We start from the raw sequence: 14,329 nt of genomic DNA, 5'->3' as shown, positions 1-14,329 counted from the left end.
CGCGAGGTCGACCCTCCTCCCTCTCAAAGGCTCAATTTCGAGCCGGAGGTGAAATTTCCTTGGGAAAGCAATCAACCATTCACGGGGCACTTAGAGCTTTGAACCCCCCTTCTGACCCCCCTCATGAAGATTGCCTCCTTCAATTGCAGAGGGTTGGCTAGACCCAAAAAAACTAACTCTCCGCAAACTGTTTCATACCTCTCCCGTTGATATCATCCTTCTCCAAGAAACTCTGGGTCCTGCTGACACCATTACTCACCTCCTCGAGGTCATGTTCCTTGGATGGAAATTCATAGGAATAGATGCTAATGGAAGATCAGGAGGCCTTGCCCTGGGATACAACTCTCGCACCTTAAATCTCTGTAACTGTTGGGGAGGTCTCGGGCACATAGGGGCAGACCTCTTCTCAACTAATTTAGGCTTGGAGTTTCGAGTCATTAATGTTTATGGGCCTTGCCAACAAAGGCCTGCCTTCTGGGACCATCTCCTTGGTTCAGAAGTTTTTCAGAATGATTATTTAATTATGGGAGGGGACTTAAACTTCTCCATAGGACACTCTGAGTCATGGGGGCATCATGCACAACAAGACCCCTTATCTGCCTATTTTGAGAATCTGATGGACTCCCATAATCTATTGGACATCCCCTCTGCCAAGCTCACACCTACCTGGAGGAACAATAGGGTCGGAGAGGACTGTCTTGCTCGAAGACTTGATCGTTTCCTTATTAAGGAAGGACTTTTGACCTTGGGTCTTCTCCACAGACAATGGGTGGGATCGGGAGGAGTCTCTGATCACCTACCTATCTTTATGGAAATTAGAGGGGGTCCTCGAAAGCCCAAGGGACCTTACAAGTTTAGCTCCTCTTGGCTAAAATACCCCACTTATAATTTGATGATCAAGGAATACTGGAGGGCACATCCCCCGGGTGCAGGTGGGAACATATCAGAGGGTTTCGCTCACAACCTCATGGAGTTGAAGAAACTATCAAAAGCCTGGGCACACAACAAGAGAATAAAAGATGATCAATCTCTATTGAATGCTGAGAAGGAAATCACTGAGATTGAAAAAGACCTGGTAGGGGCATACAGAGTGAACGATCAGAGAAATAGACTCACGGAGCTATATACCACCAGAAGGAAAATTCTTAAGGATCGTGAGGAAGTTTGGCAATTGAGAAGTAGGGTGACCTGGCTACTAGAGGGTGATGACAACACAAAGTTCTATCACAAGTTTGCAAATGGCAGGAAAACCATCAACACCATCTGGCAACTCTCGAACGAGCAAGGCCACACTGTCAATACTTTCCCTCAGCTGGCTTCCTTAGCAAACTCACACTTTAAACAGACCTACAGGGCCCCCCTGATGCTAATCTAGCCAAAATTATACAAGTAGCCCAACTATTCCCTCAATTTGTGGATCAGGAGGCATGCATGGAACTGACAAAGGAGATTACTATCGAGGAATTAGAAGCCACGATCAAATGTTTTAAGAAGGACAAGAGCCCAGGACCGGATGGCTGGGTGATCGAGTTTTACTCAAATTTTTTTGATACTCTGGGGGAGGACCTTATAAAATTCATTGAACACTCCAGAACTAGTGGAAAGATTCCTAAATCCTTCACCTCCACTTTCATTGCCCTCATTCCAAAACTGACAACCCTTACACCTTTGATGACTACAAACTTATATCTTTATGTAACTGCATCTATAAGATCATGGCAAATATTATTGCAAACCAGATGTAGCCCATTTTATCCAAGTACATTTTGCCAGAGCAATTTTCCTTTCTACAAGATCGAAAAATTCCTAAAGCAGTGGGAACTACCCAGGAGGTGATACACTCTCTGCACTCCAATAAAATCAAAGGTATGATCCTAAAGGTGTTCCTCTCAAAAGCTTTTGATAGAGAAAACTGGTTATATATTAGAATGCTCTTAACCCACCTGGGATTCCCCTTTGATTTCATAAAATGGATCATGAGCTACATCACTAACATACCTTTCAGTGTGCTGATCAATGGGGTAGCTTCCCCTTTTTTTATTCTGAAAGAGGTCTTTGACAGGGGTGCCCCCTATCCCCTTTACTGTTCCTACTAATAATGGAAGGTCTCAGCAGGCTGGTTAAAGAAGAATTCAGAAGAGGCAGACTAAAGGGAATAAAAATCACATATGATTGCATCTTGACACATCTATTATTTGTGGACGATGTTCTTCTTTTCCTCAATGGAAGCATTGGAGACTTAACAAACATGAGGAACACAATTGCATTATTCCAAACAACCATGGGTATGATTGTCAATTGCAACAAGTTGACCCTCATAGAGACTGGATGTTCCCCCCATGAAATCCATTATGCGCTGTAAAGATTCCAATACACTCTTCTCAGGCTGGAGGACGGTCTTAAATATCTGGGCTACAAGATGAAACCTCTGGGGTACAAGATTGCAAATGGGACCTAGCTAATCTTTAAAATGGAGAAAAGACTAAACATTTGGTACCACAAATACCTTTCCAAGGCAGGCATACTCATGCTCATTAAAGCTGTCCTGGAGGCCACCCCGGTCTACTGGATGTCACTAGCTTGGATCCCTAGGGGTATTCTATCCAGAATTCAGGCTTTATGCTGCAGATTCCTTTGGAAAGGAAAACAAATAGGAAGAATCTTCGCATGGGTAAAGTGGGAGGCCCTAACTTTTCCCAAGAAATGGGGTGGATGGGGCATTAAGAAATTAGAAGATTTCTCCTCAGCTTTGGTGACAAAACTAGGATGGCATCTTCTTACTACAAACAACTTATGGACCAAGGTGGCCTGTTCAAAATATATTGCCCCCTCAAATCTGATGGATTGGATAAGTCAACTACAGAGATTACAATCAGGGGTCTCCATTATATGGAAGGCGGTAACAAATTCACTTAACATCATCAGGGACGACATTACTTGGAAAATTCAGTCTGGAATGAAAGTAAGGATTGGTCGGGATCCTTGGATTGGTTGCGGAAACTTACATAGGCTACCAGACGACCTCCGATCTTTCCTTAGGGATAGAAACATTACCCATATTGGTCATATAGCAGACGTGGAGCGCTCCACCCCTTTTCAGCAAGCTTGGAAAATGACCCAGAGATTAAACATTCCCCATCAATGGATTCAACAATGGAATACCTTCATCAGGGCCCTCACTGAGGCACATATCAGGATTGGTGAGGATAAAGATGAAGTTGTCTGGGCACTCTCAAAAGTAGGAAGATACACACCAAAGGAGGGATATCTAGTACTAGCTGATGATCATCGCCCACAAGTCCTAGAATCATGGTGGAAGCATCTATGGAAGCTAACCCCCCCCCCAAGGAGAAAACTTCTCATGTGGACCATTCTAAAGAACAAAATCCCCATTGGAGATAACCTGCTTAAGCGAGCTCATCATGGCCCCTTCTGGTGTCAATTATGTAAATGCAACAATGAATCTGTCACTCATATTTTTATTGAATGCCTGGCTGCCTGAGAACTTTGGCTTTCGATCTCATCAGTGATTTCTTTCCTGACAAGGTGGCAAGGCGCTTCTGTAAAGGAAGCTTGGTCGAATTGGTGGACAAGCGCCTGCCCACAAAAACTCAGAAATCTGCCTTTACTTATTTGTTGGGGACTGTGGATAGCCCGAAACAACCTCATCTTCCAAAACTCCCTACCGCATTGGCCCTCCATTACTTCTCGTATCATCTCTGACTATTCCATCATACTTGATGACGAGGAAAAATCCCGAACCAGAACCATCATTCCCGAATCCATAGACCATTCAAAGCCATGGGCTTATTTTGATGGGTCTACCCAAGAGGACAGATGTGGGGGAGGAGCCATTCTAAACCTCTCTGTCTCTCATTCCCTCCACATACAGATGGGTTTAGGGGGAGGTACTAATAATTTTGCAGAACTATCCTCTGCAAAATTCCTCATCCAACATGCTTTACAAATCCAATGCCGAGACCTTCAACTCTTTGGTGACTCAAAAATAGTTTGTGATTGGATAAACAAAAAATCTAGATGCTCAGCATACACTCTGTTACACATACTGGAAGAGGCCCACCGTCTTATTACTACTTTTGACTCATTTACATGTCATCACATTTTTAGGGAGCGAAATGCAGATGTTGACAAATTATCCAAAGAAGCTACGCACAGGCCATCCGACACTTGGATGATCTAGGAACACAGAGAGGGAAATTTCTACCAATACTACCACCGGCCCTTTATGGACATAGATGCTACAACAAGCTCTCAGGGAGCTTAGATCATGGGTTTTTTTTTACCACCTGTAAATATCCATATGTTTTTATTTATACTTCAGATTTTTTTAGCAAGAACTATGGACAGATTATATAACTACTAGCCTTTCTATGCTACTCTTCTTTTTTGACAAAAACAATATGATGATCATTTCAGAAATGGATGCCTCCCTGTGTGGAAGAAAGGCATCAAATTTTTTGGATTTCTTTTTGAAACTGACAGGCACTGCCTCATATAGCATATGCTCATGCATATACAACATGTAATTTTTATATATCAATGAAAATTATGTTTTTTCCAAAGTTATTGTGTAGAAATTTGACAAATGAGAAGCCACTTACTCTTTATCATGCACCTCTTTCCATTCATTCAAGAAGCTCACTTTCTCTTTTGTCTTCATCCCTTTCGTTGTCCCAAATCACCACACCTAGTGTGTTATCGATATGCTTGATGTACTCACTGGCATAATAGAAAGACACATATGATATATATCCCTCTCCCTTAAAACCTTCATATTTTTCCCTTTATTGAACAAAACCTTTCAATTTCTTCATGCACCTCTCTAAGACGAACATCCAATGAAAAGAAACCACCCCAAATAATTCAATATCATCTACTAGGTGAATTAGCAGATGAACCCGCAAGTCCATGAAACTCGTCAACTATTCCTTCTCAAACATACAAACAATATCAGTTACCTCTTGATGTCACCATGTAATCCTAGCCATATGAGTCTCCTTTGATGTGATCTAATGTACAAATGCAGATAATTTAGATATGACACATCATAGGTCTTGGGGGAAGTCATGGTTCACACACCCATGCACAAGAAGAGGATAATGACACAACACAGTAAATAATACATTATACAGAAATTAATTATAAAATATTCCATTACATAAAAATAAAAATAAAAATTCATGTTTTTGACATATGTACTCTTAGAAGGTTTGAATGGTCATGCGATTTCAACCCTGACAAATGGTATTCCACAATGAAGCAACATCATAGTAAATACCCATATAAAGAAGACACCCACACACTCATTATAACTTCCTTTGCCAAAGAAATATCATCTTTATTTAAAATCCATGGGACATCACCTTCTTTGAAAGACCAAGAGGGACCGACCTCTCCTCTAGTTTCTTGTCTTGGCCAATGCTTCTTTTTAGTTTTTGAAGAAATGAAATCTCTCCTAACAACCAATGTGTCACTTTCTTTCAATGATATGTGCCTCCATAAAGAAGGTGAAACATTTTTAAATATATGCATGTGATATAGTAAGTGAGAATTCTTAAGATGCTCCTGATATGGGAGCTCATAAAAGACATATTTCCTTTTCATCCCAATGGGAAAAATCTTACCATAGGTGTCAAAGAATTCTAGATCATCGAACATAGGATCTCCATTTGAATCGAACATTTCTGAAAATTCCTTCTCCTTCTCTCTCTCATATTCTCTAATACATTCAACTAGTGTCATTATTGTAGGCCTTAGAGTTATCTCTGGTTTACCATTGAAAGTGGACGTTTCTCTTCTGTAAGGGTGTTCTTCTAGGTGGAATACCCTGGAGCAGCCATACACTGGGTTTTGTAAGTGGTCGGACCATCTAGCCTTTAGAGAAGGTCCACAGAATTTACATCCATGATACCATTTTGTTACAATACTTGTGAAATTATTGTATACAAGCCGATGCATTAGCGACCATGAAGGCCAAGACAATTTCAATGAATTAAATTAAATATATGCGAAAAAATATTGTTACGCATATAAACAAACCAATAAAAATGAAATTTACTAGAGCAAACTCCTAAGCATGGATAATCATGTATGGTTTAAGCACATATGCCATAGAATGTAAAAATCCTCTCTATTGCGATGGGTCTTGATACATCGTACACATGTATCCCTTCCCATAATTCAATTCATCTACCAATGGTTGTAAGTAGACATCCATATTCTTCACTTGTCTTCTACGAGTGACTATGAGAGCCAACATAAGATGATCATTATTCACGGACAACCATCTGGGGATATTGTTATTGATCACCATCCATGGCTAATGTGTGTCATAGATTTCTTACTTCATCCTTGAATTTCTTAGGCCATGGATCCTTTATATGATTCATGGTTATTGAATCTGTTGGGATTCACATAACTCCTGACTCACTTTTGTGTGAGGCATGCCATTCTTGCAACATAGCTAATTCTTTGCAATGAAAGAGCCTTTAAATTCTTGGGATTATAGGCATGTGGCTCAATATCTTATGAGGAGGACTATGTGATTTACCCATTTTTTTTTAATTATGGTACCTATCACGCCCACATTTCAGACATATCTATTTTTCTTCATATTCTCCTCTATATAGAATATAAGCATTTGGACATGCATGATATGATTGTACTCAATACCCAACATTTTCAACCATTGCTTTGCCTCTTCATAGCTACCTGACAAGACATTATCACTTGGAAGAACGTTATATTTGATTAACCTACAGTTGGTGGGGAATATAATTGTACAATGTCAATACTTAGCATTTGTCAAACTGACCATTTTTAATGTTGATTGTGTGACAAGTTTTCTCAAAATATATGGGAGTTAATCGATCATGCAGGTGAATTACCTCAATATTTCCAAGAAACATGCATTTGACATGCCAAAATTTTCTTTCAAGTTGTACATCAACGTCATTGTCCCCAGATGAGTAGACTTTGACTTTGTTCTAGGTCGAAATGGTGGAAGAAAATTTCAGGTTTTCGAATAAGGTATCAGTGATATGAGTATCATCCCCTAGCTCATCATTATAGAATGCATCTAACAACATTTCCTCCATGGAAATCACATCACATAAGTAGTCATCCATACCAACCTCTATTTGATTGCCTCCATTGCCAACTTGTGATGAAGAACTACTATTCTTATAGTCATTCCTAATTGGTGAATCTAGATATAGTGGGAATTGAATATGTGGTTGATTCAACCATTCTTTGTATGATTTATCTCCAAATCTTTCTCTTAATGCAACCTTGTCTAAAGTTGACATTGTAGTGGGTTACATCGAAAGATGGTAGGTGGGTCACTCATCATCACTAGAATTGTAATTTAAAAAACGATTGAGCATCATTAGTACAATATCAATGACATTAGTAAGCACATCAATGCAATTGGTTTGTTGAAATTACATTGTACCAAACAATTATTACCATCGTTGATCCAAGATTGCGGTTGGAATATGCCATGTTCAAATTGGAAGGGTGAAGATGCTATCCATTTTCATCTCCCAGTTACTTGTGATATGATGCACTTGATAAGAAGTTCCAAAATTTTTGAAATGGAGGAATATGTTTTCATCTACCACTACTTGCGATATGCTTCGCCTGATAAGATCTTCTGACATTTTTGAAATGAAGGAATATTTTCTGCATCTGAACTCGATTGTGAATCAGGATCCTGCAAATTTGGATACATTTTTATTCAAATTGATATGAATTAAAAAAAATCAATTAGATAATCAAAATATAAAGAAAATCTAAACTTACTGGAGATGGAAAGGGAGAAGTCAGTGAAGGACATTGATCAACAATATGGAACGAGTTGGAATTTGAAGAATTGTCCATTTGATATTATTGAGATTTTGTGCCTAAATTTGAGAAAAATCAGAAATAAAATTGTGTGCGCATATCTAAAATTAATTTATAGAAACATATAACCATAATATGAATTTCAATATAGTTTTCAAACCATTTTTTAAGAATAAGATGACTTTAAGATGGTCTCAATGGACGTTAACCATCATCATCATCATCAACTACCACAACTCATGTGGATGCATCCTAAAGGATAATTTGAGATTAATATGCCATTTTATGTGAAAATAAAATTTCAAATAGCTTTTAAACCATACCGGTGTGCTTATTAGAACAAATCACACTCAAGCATTTAAATCATAACAACACCGAGGCATTCAAATAATACCTGCACTGATTTATGGTATTTCAAAAAATATAAAATATGTTATCATATCGGTTATGTTGTACAAAAACACACTGATGCGTTTAAATAAAAACAACACTCGTACCACCTATTTCCATAATTTAGAAAATAAAAATGAATTATACCATCTCGGTGCTCTTATAACAATTACAACAATGATGCATTTAAATATAAATTGCACCATTGCGTTAAAATATTTATTGCACCATTTCACAAATTTTTTTTTTTTTTGGCATCATTTCAGTGTGTTGAAAAAATTTGGTGCCACGGTAATGTCGATGCACTTTTATTATAAATGCACTAGTGCTCTTTGCTATCAAATTAAACAATGTTTGGATAAATGGAAAAAAGCGTGATTTTTTATTTTTTATTTTTATTTTTATTTTTTTTAAATTAAAAAAAGAGCGACAATTGATTTTTTGAAATCTAATGTTATAAATTCTTTTAAATAGTAAAAAATTATTCAATATTTCATTATTTTTCCAAAAATTTCAAGGGAGTGATTTGCGAGAGAGACATACCAGGAGCACTATGGAGAACCATAACTATTCAAAAGATCAGAAGTTGAAAGGTATGGTGATTCACTTAAAACCTTGAATAGTAAAAATTTTAAATTTTATTGTTAATTTTACTAATCTTTTTTTTTTTACAATTTCTGTTAGGGTCTAATTAAAAGAGAGATCATTTGTAAGAGAGACATACTAGGAGCATTGTGTAGCTACCAAATATTTTTGAACCGCATAAAGATCAAAATTTGAAAGGTATGGTGATTCACTCAAAACCTTGGATAACAAAATTTTCAGATTTCACTATTGATTTTATTGTTAATTTTTTTTTACAATTTATGTTAGATTTATTCACAATTCAAAAAAAAATTAAAAACCCTGTATAATAAGAAATTTACTGTTGATCTTACTAATAATTTTTTTTACGATCTCTGTTCCTATTTAAATTTAATCTAAATTCAGAAAAAAAAATAAAAAAAAAATCAATACTTACCTTAAACCATTACTTCTTCTTGCTTATGTGAATGTAAAATTTCATCTTAGGGTTCAACTCTCTCGACCACTTCACAATTAGGGTTTTTCATTTTAGGCATTTTAGATTTAATGGGTTTGTGTACTTATTATATATAGTGCATTTGACATGTAAAGTAGGGGGATCATTGATTGAATTAGATTCAAACCTTGTCGGCCCGATCCATTTAAAAAAATAGATATATGTTCTGTGATGCGCCCTGTGTAATGGAATACACTTGTGCACCATGTTTAGTATAACGCATTGGTATATTATAACACTCTCAGTTTGTCCAGTTTGTTCATCATTTCTCCCATTGTAATATAACACACCGACATGCCTCTGCCAAATAGCACTGTTAAGTCAGTGTGGTGCGTTTATTATTACAAATCACACTGTCATAATTTAAAATTATTTGAAAAAAATAAATATTTAGTTGCGGTGCCAAAATACTAAATGTCTAGTGCGTTTAATGGAATAAATGCACCAGTGCATTTATTCAAATAAATGCACCAGTGCATTTGTTCAAATAAATGCACCAATGCGTTTATTCAAATAAACACACCAGTTACTAGAGCGCTTTTTGGATGAAATTTATTTGATTTATGTATAAAATATATTTAATGGCCTCTGTATTAAATGGTACATGTTGTATATTGATAACAAATGTTTGAGAAGGTGTCGATTAACAAAAATACTGATCGATAGAATGATAATAGATCGAAAAAAACAGAGAAGGCAAGTTCTTTGTAATTTTTTTAACAAAATTAATATGTTTGAGCTATATGTAAGTCTAACTAATATGTATTGGTTAGTGTGTGTCATGCAGAGCCACAAAATGAATAAGGTTGATAATATTATTTCTAATCTAAGTTCAGAAGAGCATAAAATCTTGATAGAAAAATTGTAGAAGGATGAATAAGGTGAATGAAAAAATATTATTCAATATGGGTTTTGTTTTTGTTTGTTTGTTTGTTTAATTTTCATTAATAATATACTTAAGAATTTCAGATAACATGTTTCAAACAATCTATTAATTCATATATGTTTAATGTTCATTAAGAAGCAACAATGAAGGTAAAGATAAATGTCATTCTAAGATAAGAAAAATTATAGAACATTAAATGATGATGAATTTGTCCTTAGCTCATTTGGAATGGTGCTGGAGGTTAATGAAAGGGGGATTTTTTCTACAAAACTATGAGGGATATAGTGGAACAAATGTATAGACATACTTTCCACTAACAATACAACAAATAATTCAATCATTCCAAGAACCAATTTAAATTACAAGAAGCGTTTCAAGAATAATGGTCAATGAGACATGTTAGACTTGCAATAGCAACAAAAAAAGAATCATTCAAAAGGTAATATAATTAATTAAAATGAATTTATAGAATTATATGTATATATTACTAAAAACTATTTATTTATTAATATCAATTTTGTTATATTTAGTTTCTATATATCAATATAAAAATAATTTATTACTTTTTTCAGGAAGATTATGAAAATCCCAAATGATCAACGAGCTGATATGTGAAATATGCTTGTAGGAATGTCCAAAAAAGTGTACAAGAAGATGATAAAAGAAATGGACATAATTGCATCATAGAAAGAACCATCTCAATAACAACATGCTTCAAATATTTTTAATCTTGATTGACTTTGTACATATAAAAAAATAATTTAGCATTAAATATTAATTTTCAAGCAGAAAAGAAAACAAAATGGAACTCATTCAACACATAAAACAGGACGACAAAGAAGAAAATTGATATCAAAGTTTGTGAGTAATTGTTAATATTTCCTTATAACAACTCAAGCTTTAATTTTTGTATATTTTAAACTGTTTTACAACAACTATATTTGAATGCCTTCAAATAGGTGCTAACATATAAAGAAGGGCCATTGGAAGAAATGATTGACATTGGGTTAAATATGGGTTGTGAGTATATGTTGGCGTATCAAAAATTAATTATGGAATTTGTAAGTATGTATGTTGTTTTAGTTCTCTAAGTTTGTAATTAATAGAACAAAAAAATCCTTTATATTAAATCTATGATTTAAAATGGGATTTAAAACATGCAGGAAGAAAAGTATGAAACCTACGCTAGCAGAAGACTTGTTGCAACAAGGCATGAGACTTGGTTTTGCAACCATGTACATAATTTATGAGTCACTTCTTTTTATGATACATTTCTATTCAATTTACATTGATGTATATTATTTTTTTCAATTTTCATTATTATCACCAATGTAGATACACTCATTACACATTAGTTTTATGCTTGTAGATGGAATAAGATAAAGAAGATGAAAACAATCGATGCAATAAACAAAACATTCGTCCAAATAACCTAAGTCATGGAAGTAGTTTGAGCACTGATAATAGCTCCAACGAAGAATGATGATCTATTTGGATATCAATGTAACTTGTATTTTTTGAAATTGTTGTCTGTGAAAATCAAGCATTTTGTTTAATGTAATGGACATAGTGTCCCAATCGAAAGAAAATAGGTTACCAATAACAATCCCATTTTGTATGACAAAGAGCCTCTTATTAATATATAATAAAATACATTTTAATTTATTCTATTATGTTATCTAATGTCTCTGTGAAATGTTACACCACTAATTAAATATATTCATGTTTAAATATTATAATGAAGAGATGCAAAATATGGTAATATAACAAATTAATCCAAATATCATATACAAATGCAATAATCAAATTTTAATTTATATGAATACTGTTATAAGATATATGTCAATTTTTTGATAAATAATGGATTTAAAAAATTACAATAATTGCACTGTCACAGGTTGATGTTTCCCAAAAAGAGAAAATCTCATACAAAAAACTGGTGCGTCCATAACATAAAAATGCACCAGTGTGTTATGTTATATAAAAGCATTGTGACAACATTTCTTTTGCATGACCAATGCCTTTTAAGAAAACGATAACACTGGGGTGTTTAGTTCTTCAAGCACGAGTGTTGTTTGCAATTAACGCCCCGATGCATTGTAATTATTAATAAAACACTTTCATAGAACTAAAGCCTCAGTCCTACAAAATAATATTTCTAGCCCCAGTGCATTAATTATTAAAATTGACAGCATTAGTCCTTTATATCCCTAATGCACTGATGTATTTATACAAACAATACGCATCGATGCTGCGAGTTTAAACAAAAGCACCATGACTGCAATATTTCTTGTGTTCCCTAGTGTCGTTCCTTAAAAGAACACCCCGGAGCGTTTTTTGATATATATGCATCAAGGCAGTATACATTTCAGGCACTAGTGTTCTTTGCATTCAACGCCTTGGTGCTTTTATTTATGTATGCAGCCTGGTTCTTTTATATATGTATCACACCGATGCTACTTGTTTCATGAAGCACACTGCAAAAAAAATATCTTCTAAAACCTCCAACCGCCCATATTTTTTAGTTGTGATGAAGTTCCATTATAATCTCCGCTAAAATATCCACCATCACAAATGGATGTTTTAACGAATGTTTTTTTGACAATTTTTGCCAATTTTATAACACTTAAAACTTCTGTTATAACCTCCACTAGAAGGTATTTTCCTTGTATTGATTCTATAATTTATCTCCCTTGTATTATTTCAAAATTAGACCATACTTTGATTTATCAATTAAGTTTCTCTCAATTATACTCTTTAATTTTATTTTCCTCTTAAATTAGGCCTAGTTAAGAAATTCAATGTTATTCCTTGATCACCTATCACTTTTCACTTTGAAAAATAAATTGGATCTCAATTTCTTGATTGCACCCTTATGATTTCACACTTGAAATACTCAACTTTGATCATTATCTCACAATAAATTCACACTTGAAATACCCAAATTTAATCATTATCTCATAATAAAGGAACCTTTTCCAAACTCCAACTAGACAAATTAGTTTCAATTGCAAAGTTCCCAACCAGATAAAATCTTTGGAAAACTCTTTTTAGACATGATTAATGATTACCTTAATTTTTAAATCAAAAAGTCTTTTCCAAAAATCAATAAATATCTAAGTGATAAGTTTCAATTGAAAAGTTCCCAACTAGCTATACTATTTGGAAAACTCTTTTTAGACGAGATTAATGATTACCTTAATTTTCAAATCAAAAATCCTTTTCCAAAAATCAATAAATATCTAAGTGATCATTACCTTTTTGAAGTGACATTAAAATGTGTAAACTTAAGAGACCTCCCATTTTTGTCATGGGATGACACTCTTACATTAACTATCCACTAATAGATTTTTTTTGAAATCAATGGAGTATCCTATAATTCAACCTTCAAATTAAATATAATATTTCAAAGTTTAGGCATTTTCATAGTTTAAAACTTGTATTCCAGTGGCTCAATGCTCACCAAGGTGATATGCCAACCCATGCTGATTTTATTTTCTATCGCATGTAATGTTTGAAGAAAATTGAGATGTTCATTAGAATACCATCCAATCTTCCTATATTCTCGATGTTCATCGAGATACTCAATTCAAAATACTTCCCTACTAATATCTCATTCAATTTTCCACTTTAAAGTGTTTCACTACATGCATTACTTTTAGAATTGGACATATTATTAGTCCCTACCTTCAGCAGGACTATTGCGATTGGTAGATAGTTGATCAACAATTAATTGAGTCATTGACCATTTTCTTTTTTTACTTTATTATTTTTTAACCAAGGTTTTATAGTAGCCATCATTATTCATCTAAATTTTAATGAAAGTTTCAGGCGTAAAGGAAATCGACCTCTTATTGCAAGTTTGGTTCATCCCACTATGAGATATTGTGACAATTTATATTTATCCAAAGTCCAGGTCCAAGAATATATTGTATGTAGTTTTTGTATATTATGACAACTTATTTATGTCCAATTTATTTTTTTAGCGTGATTCCAGATTTTCCATCGATGCATATGTTACTTCACAACAATCCTACTACTTCCTCCCCTTGTATTGCATGTTAATGGACACTTGTAGTACATGTTTTCTTGTATTACATGTTAAT

At 34.5% G+C, this 14,329-nt stretch overlaps 1 protein-coding gene across 1 annotated transcript; it reads left to right on the top strand.

The window, feature by feature from the left end:
• Window positions 1–271: 271 nt before the first annotated feature.
• LOC149214953 (uncharacterized) lies at window positions 272–1,375 on the top strand. Its single transcript, XM_089389559.1, has one exon. It carries the CDS (start codon window positions 272–274, stop codon window positions 1,373–1,375), a length of 1,104 nt encoding a protein of 367 aa, XP_089245685.1.
• Window positions 1,376–14,329: the final 12,954 nt, after the last annotated feature.

Source organism: Pinus tabuliformis, chromosome 1_1, assembly GCF_031772625.1.
Source record: "Pinus tabuliformis cultivar Carrire ecotype Pingquan chromosome 1_1, CPIR1, whole genome shotgun sequence".
Taxonomy (NCBI): domain Eukaryota; kingdom Viridiplantae; phylum Streptophyta; class Pinopsida; order Pinales; family Pinaceae; genus Pinus; species Pinus tabuliformis.
This window is presented reverse-complemented; position numbering and strand designations above follow the sequence as displayed.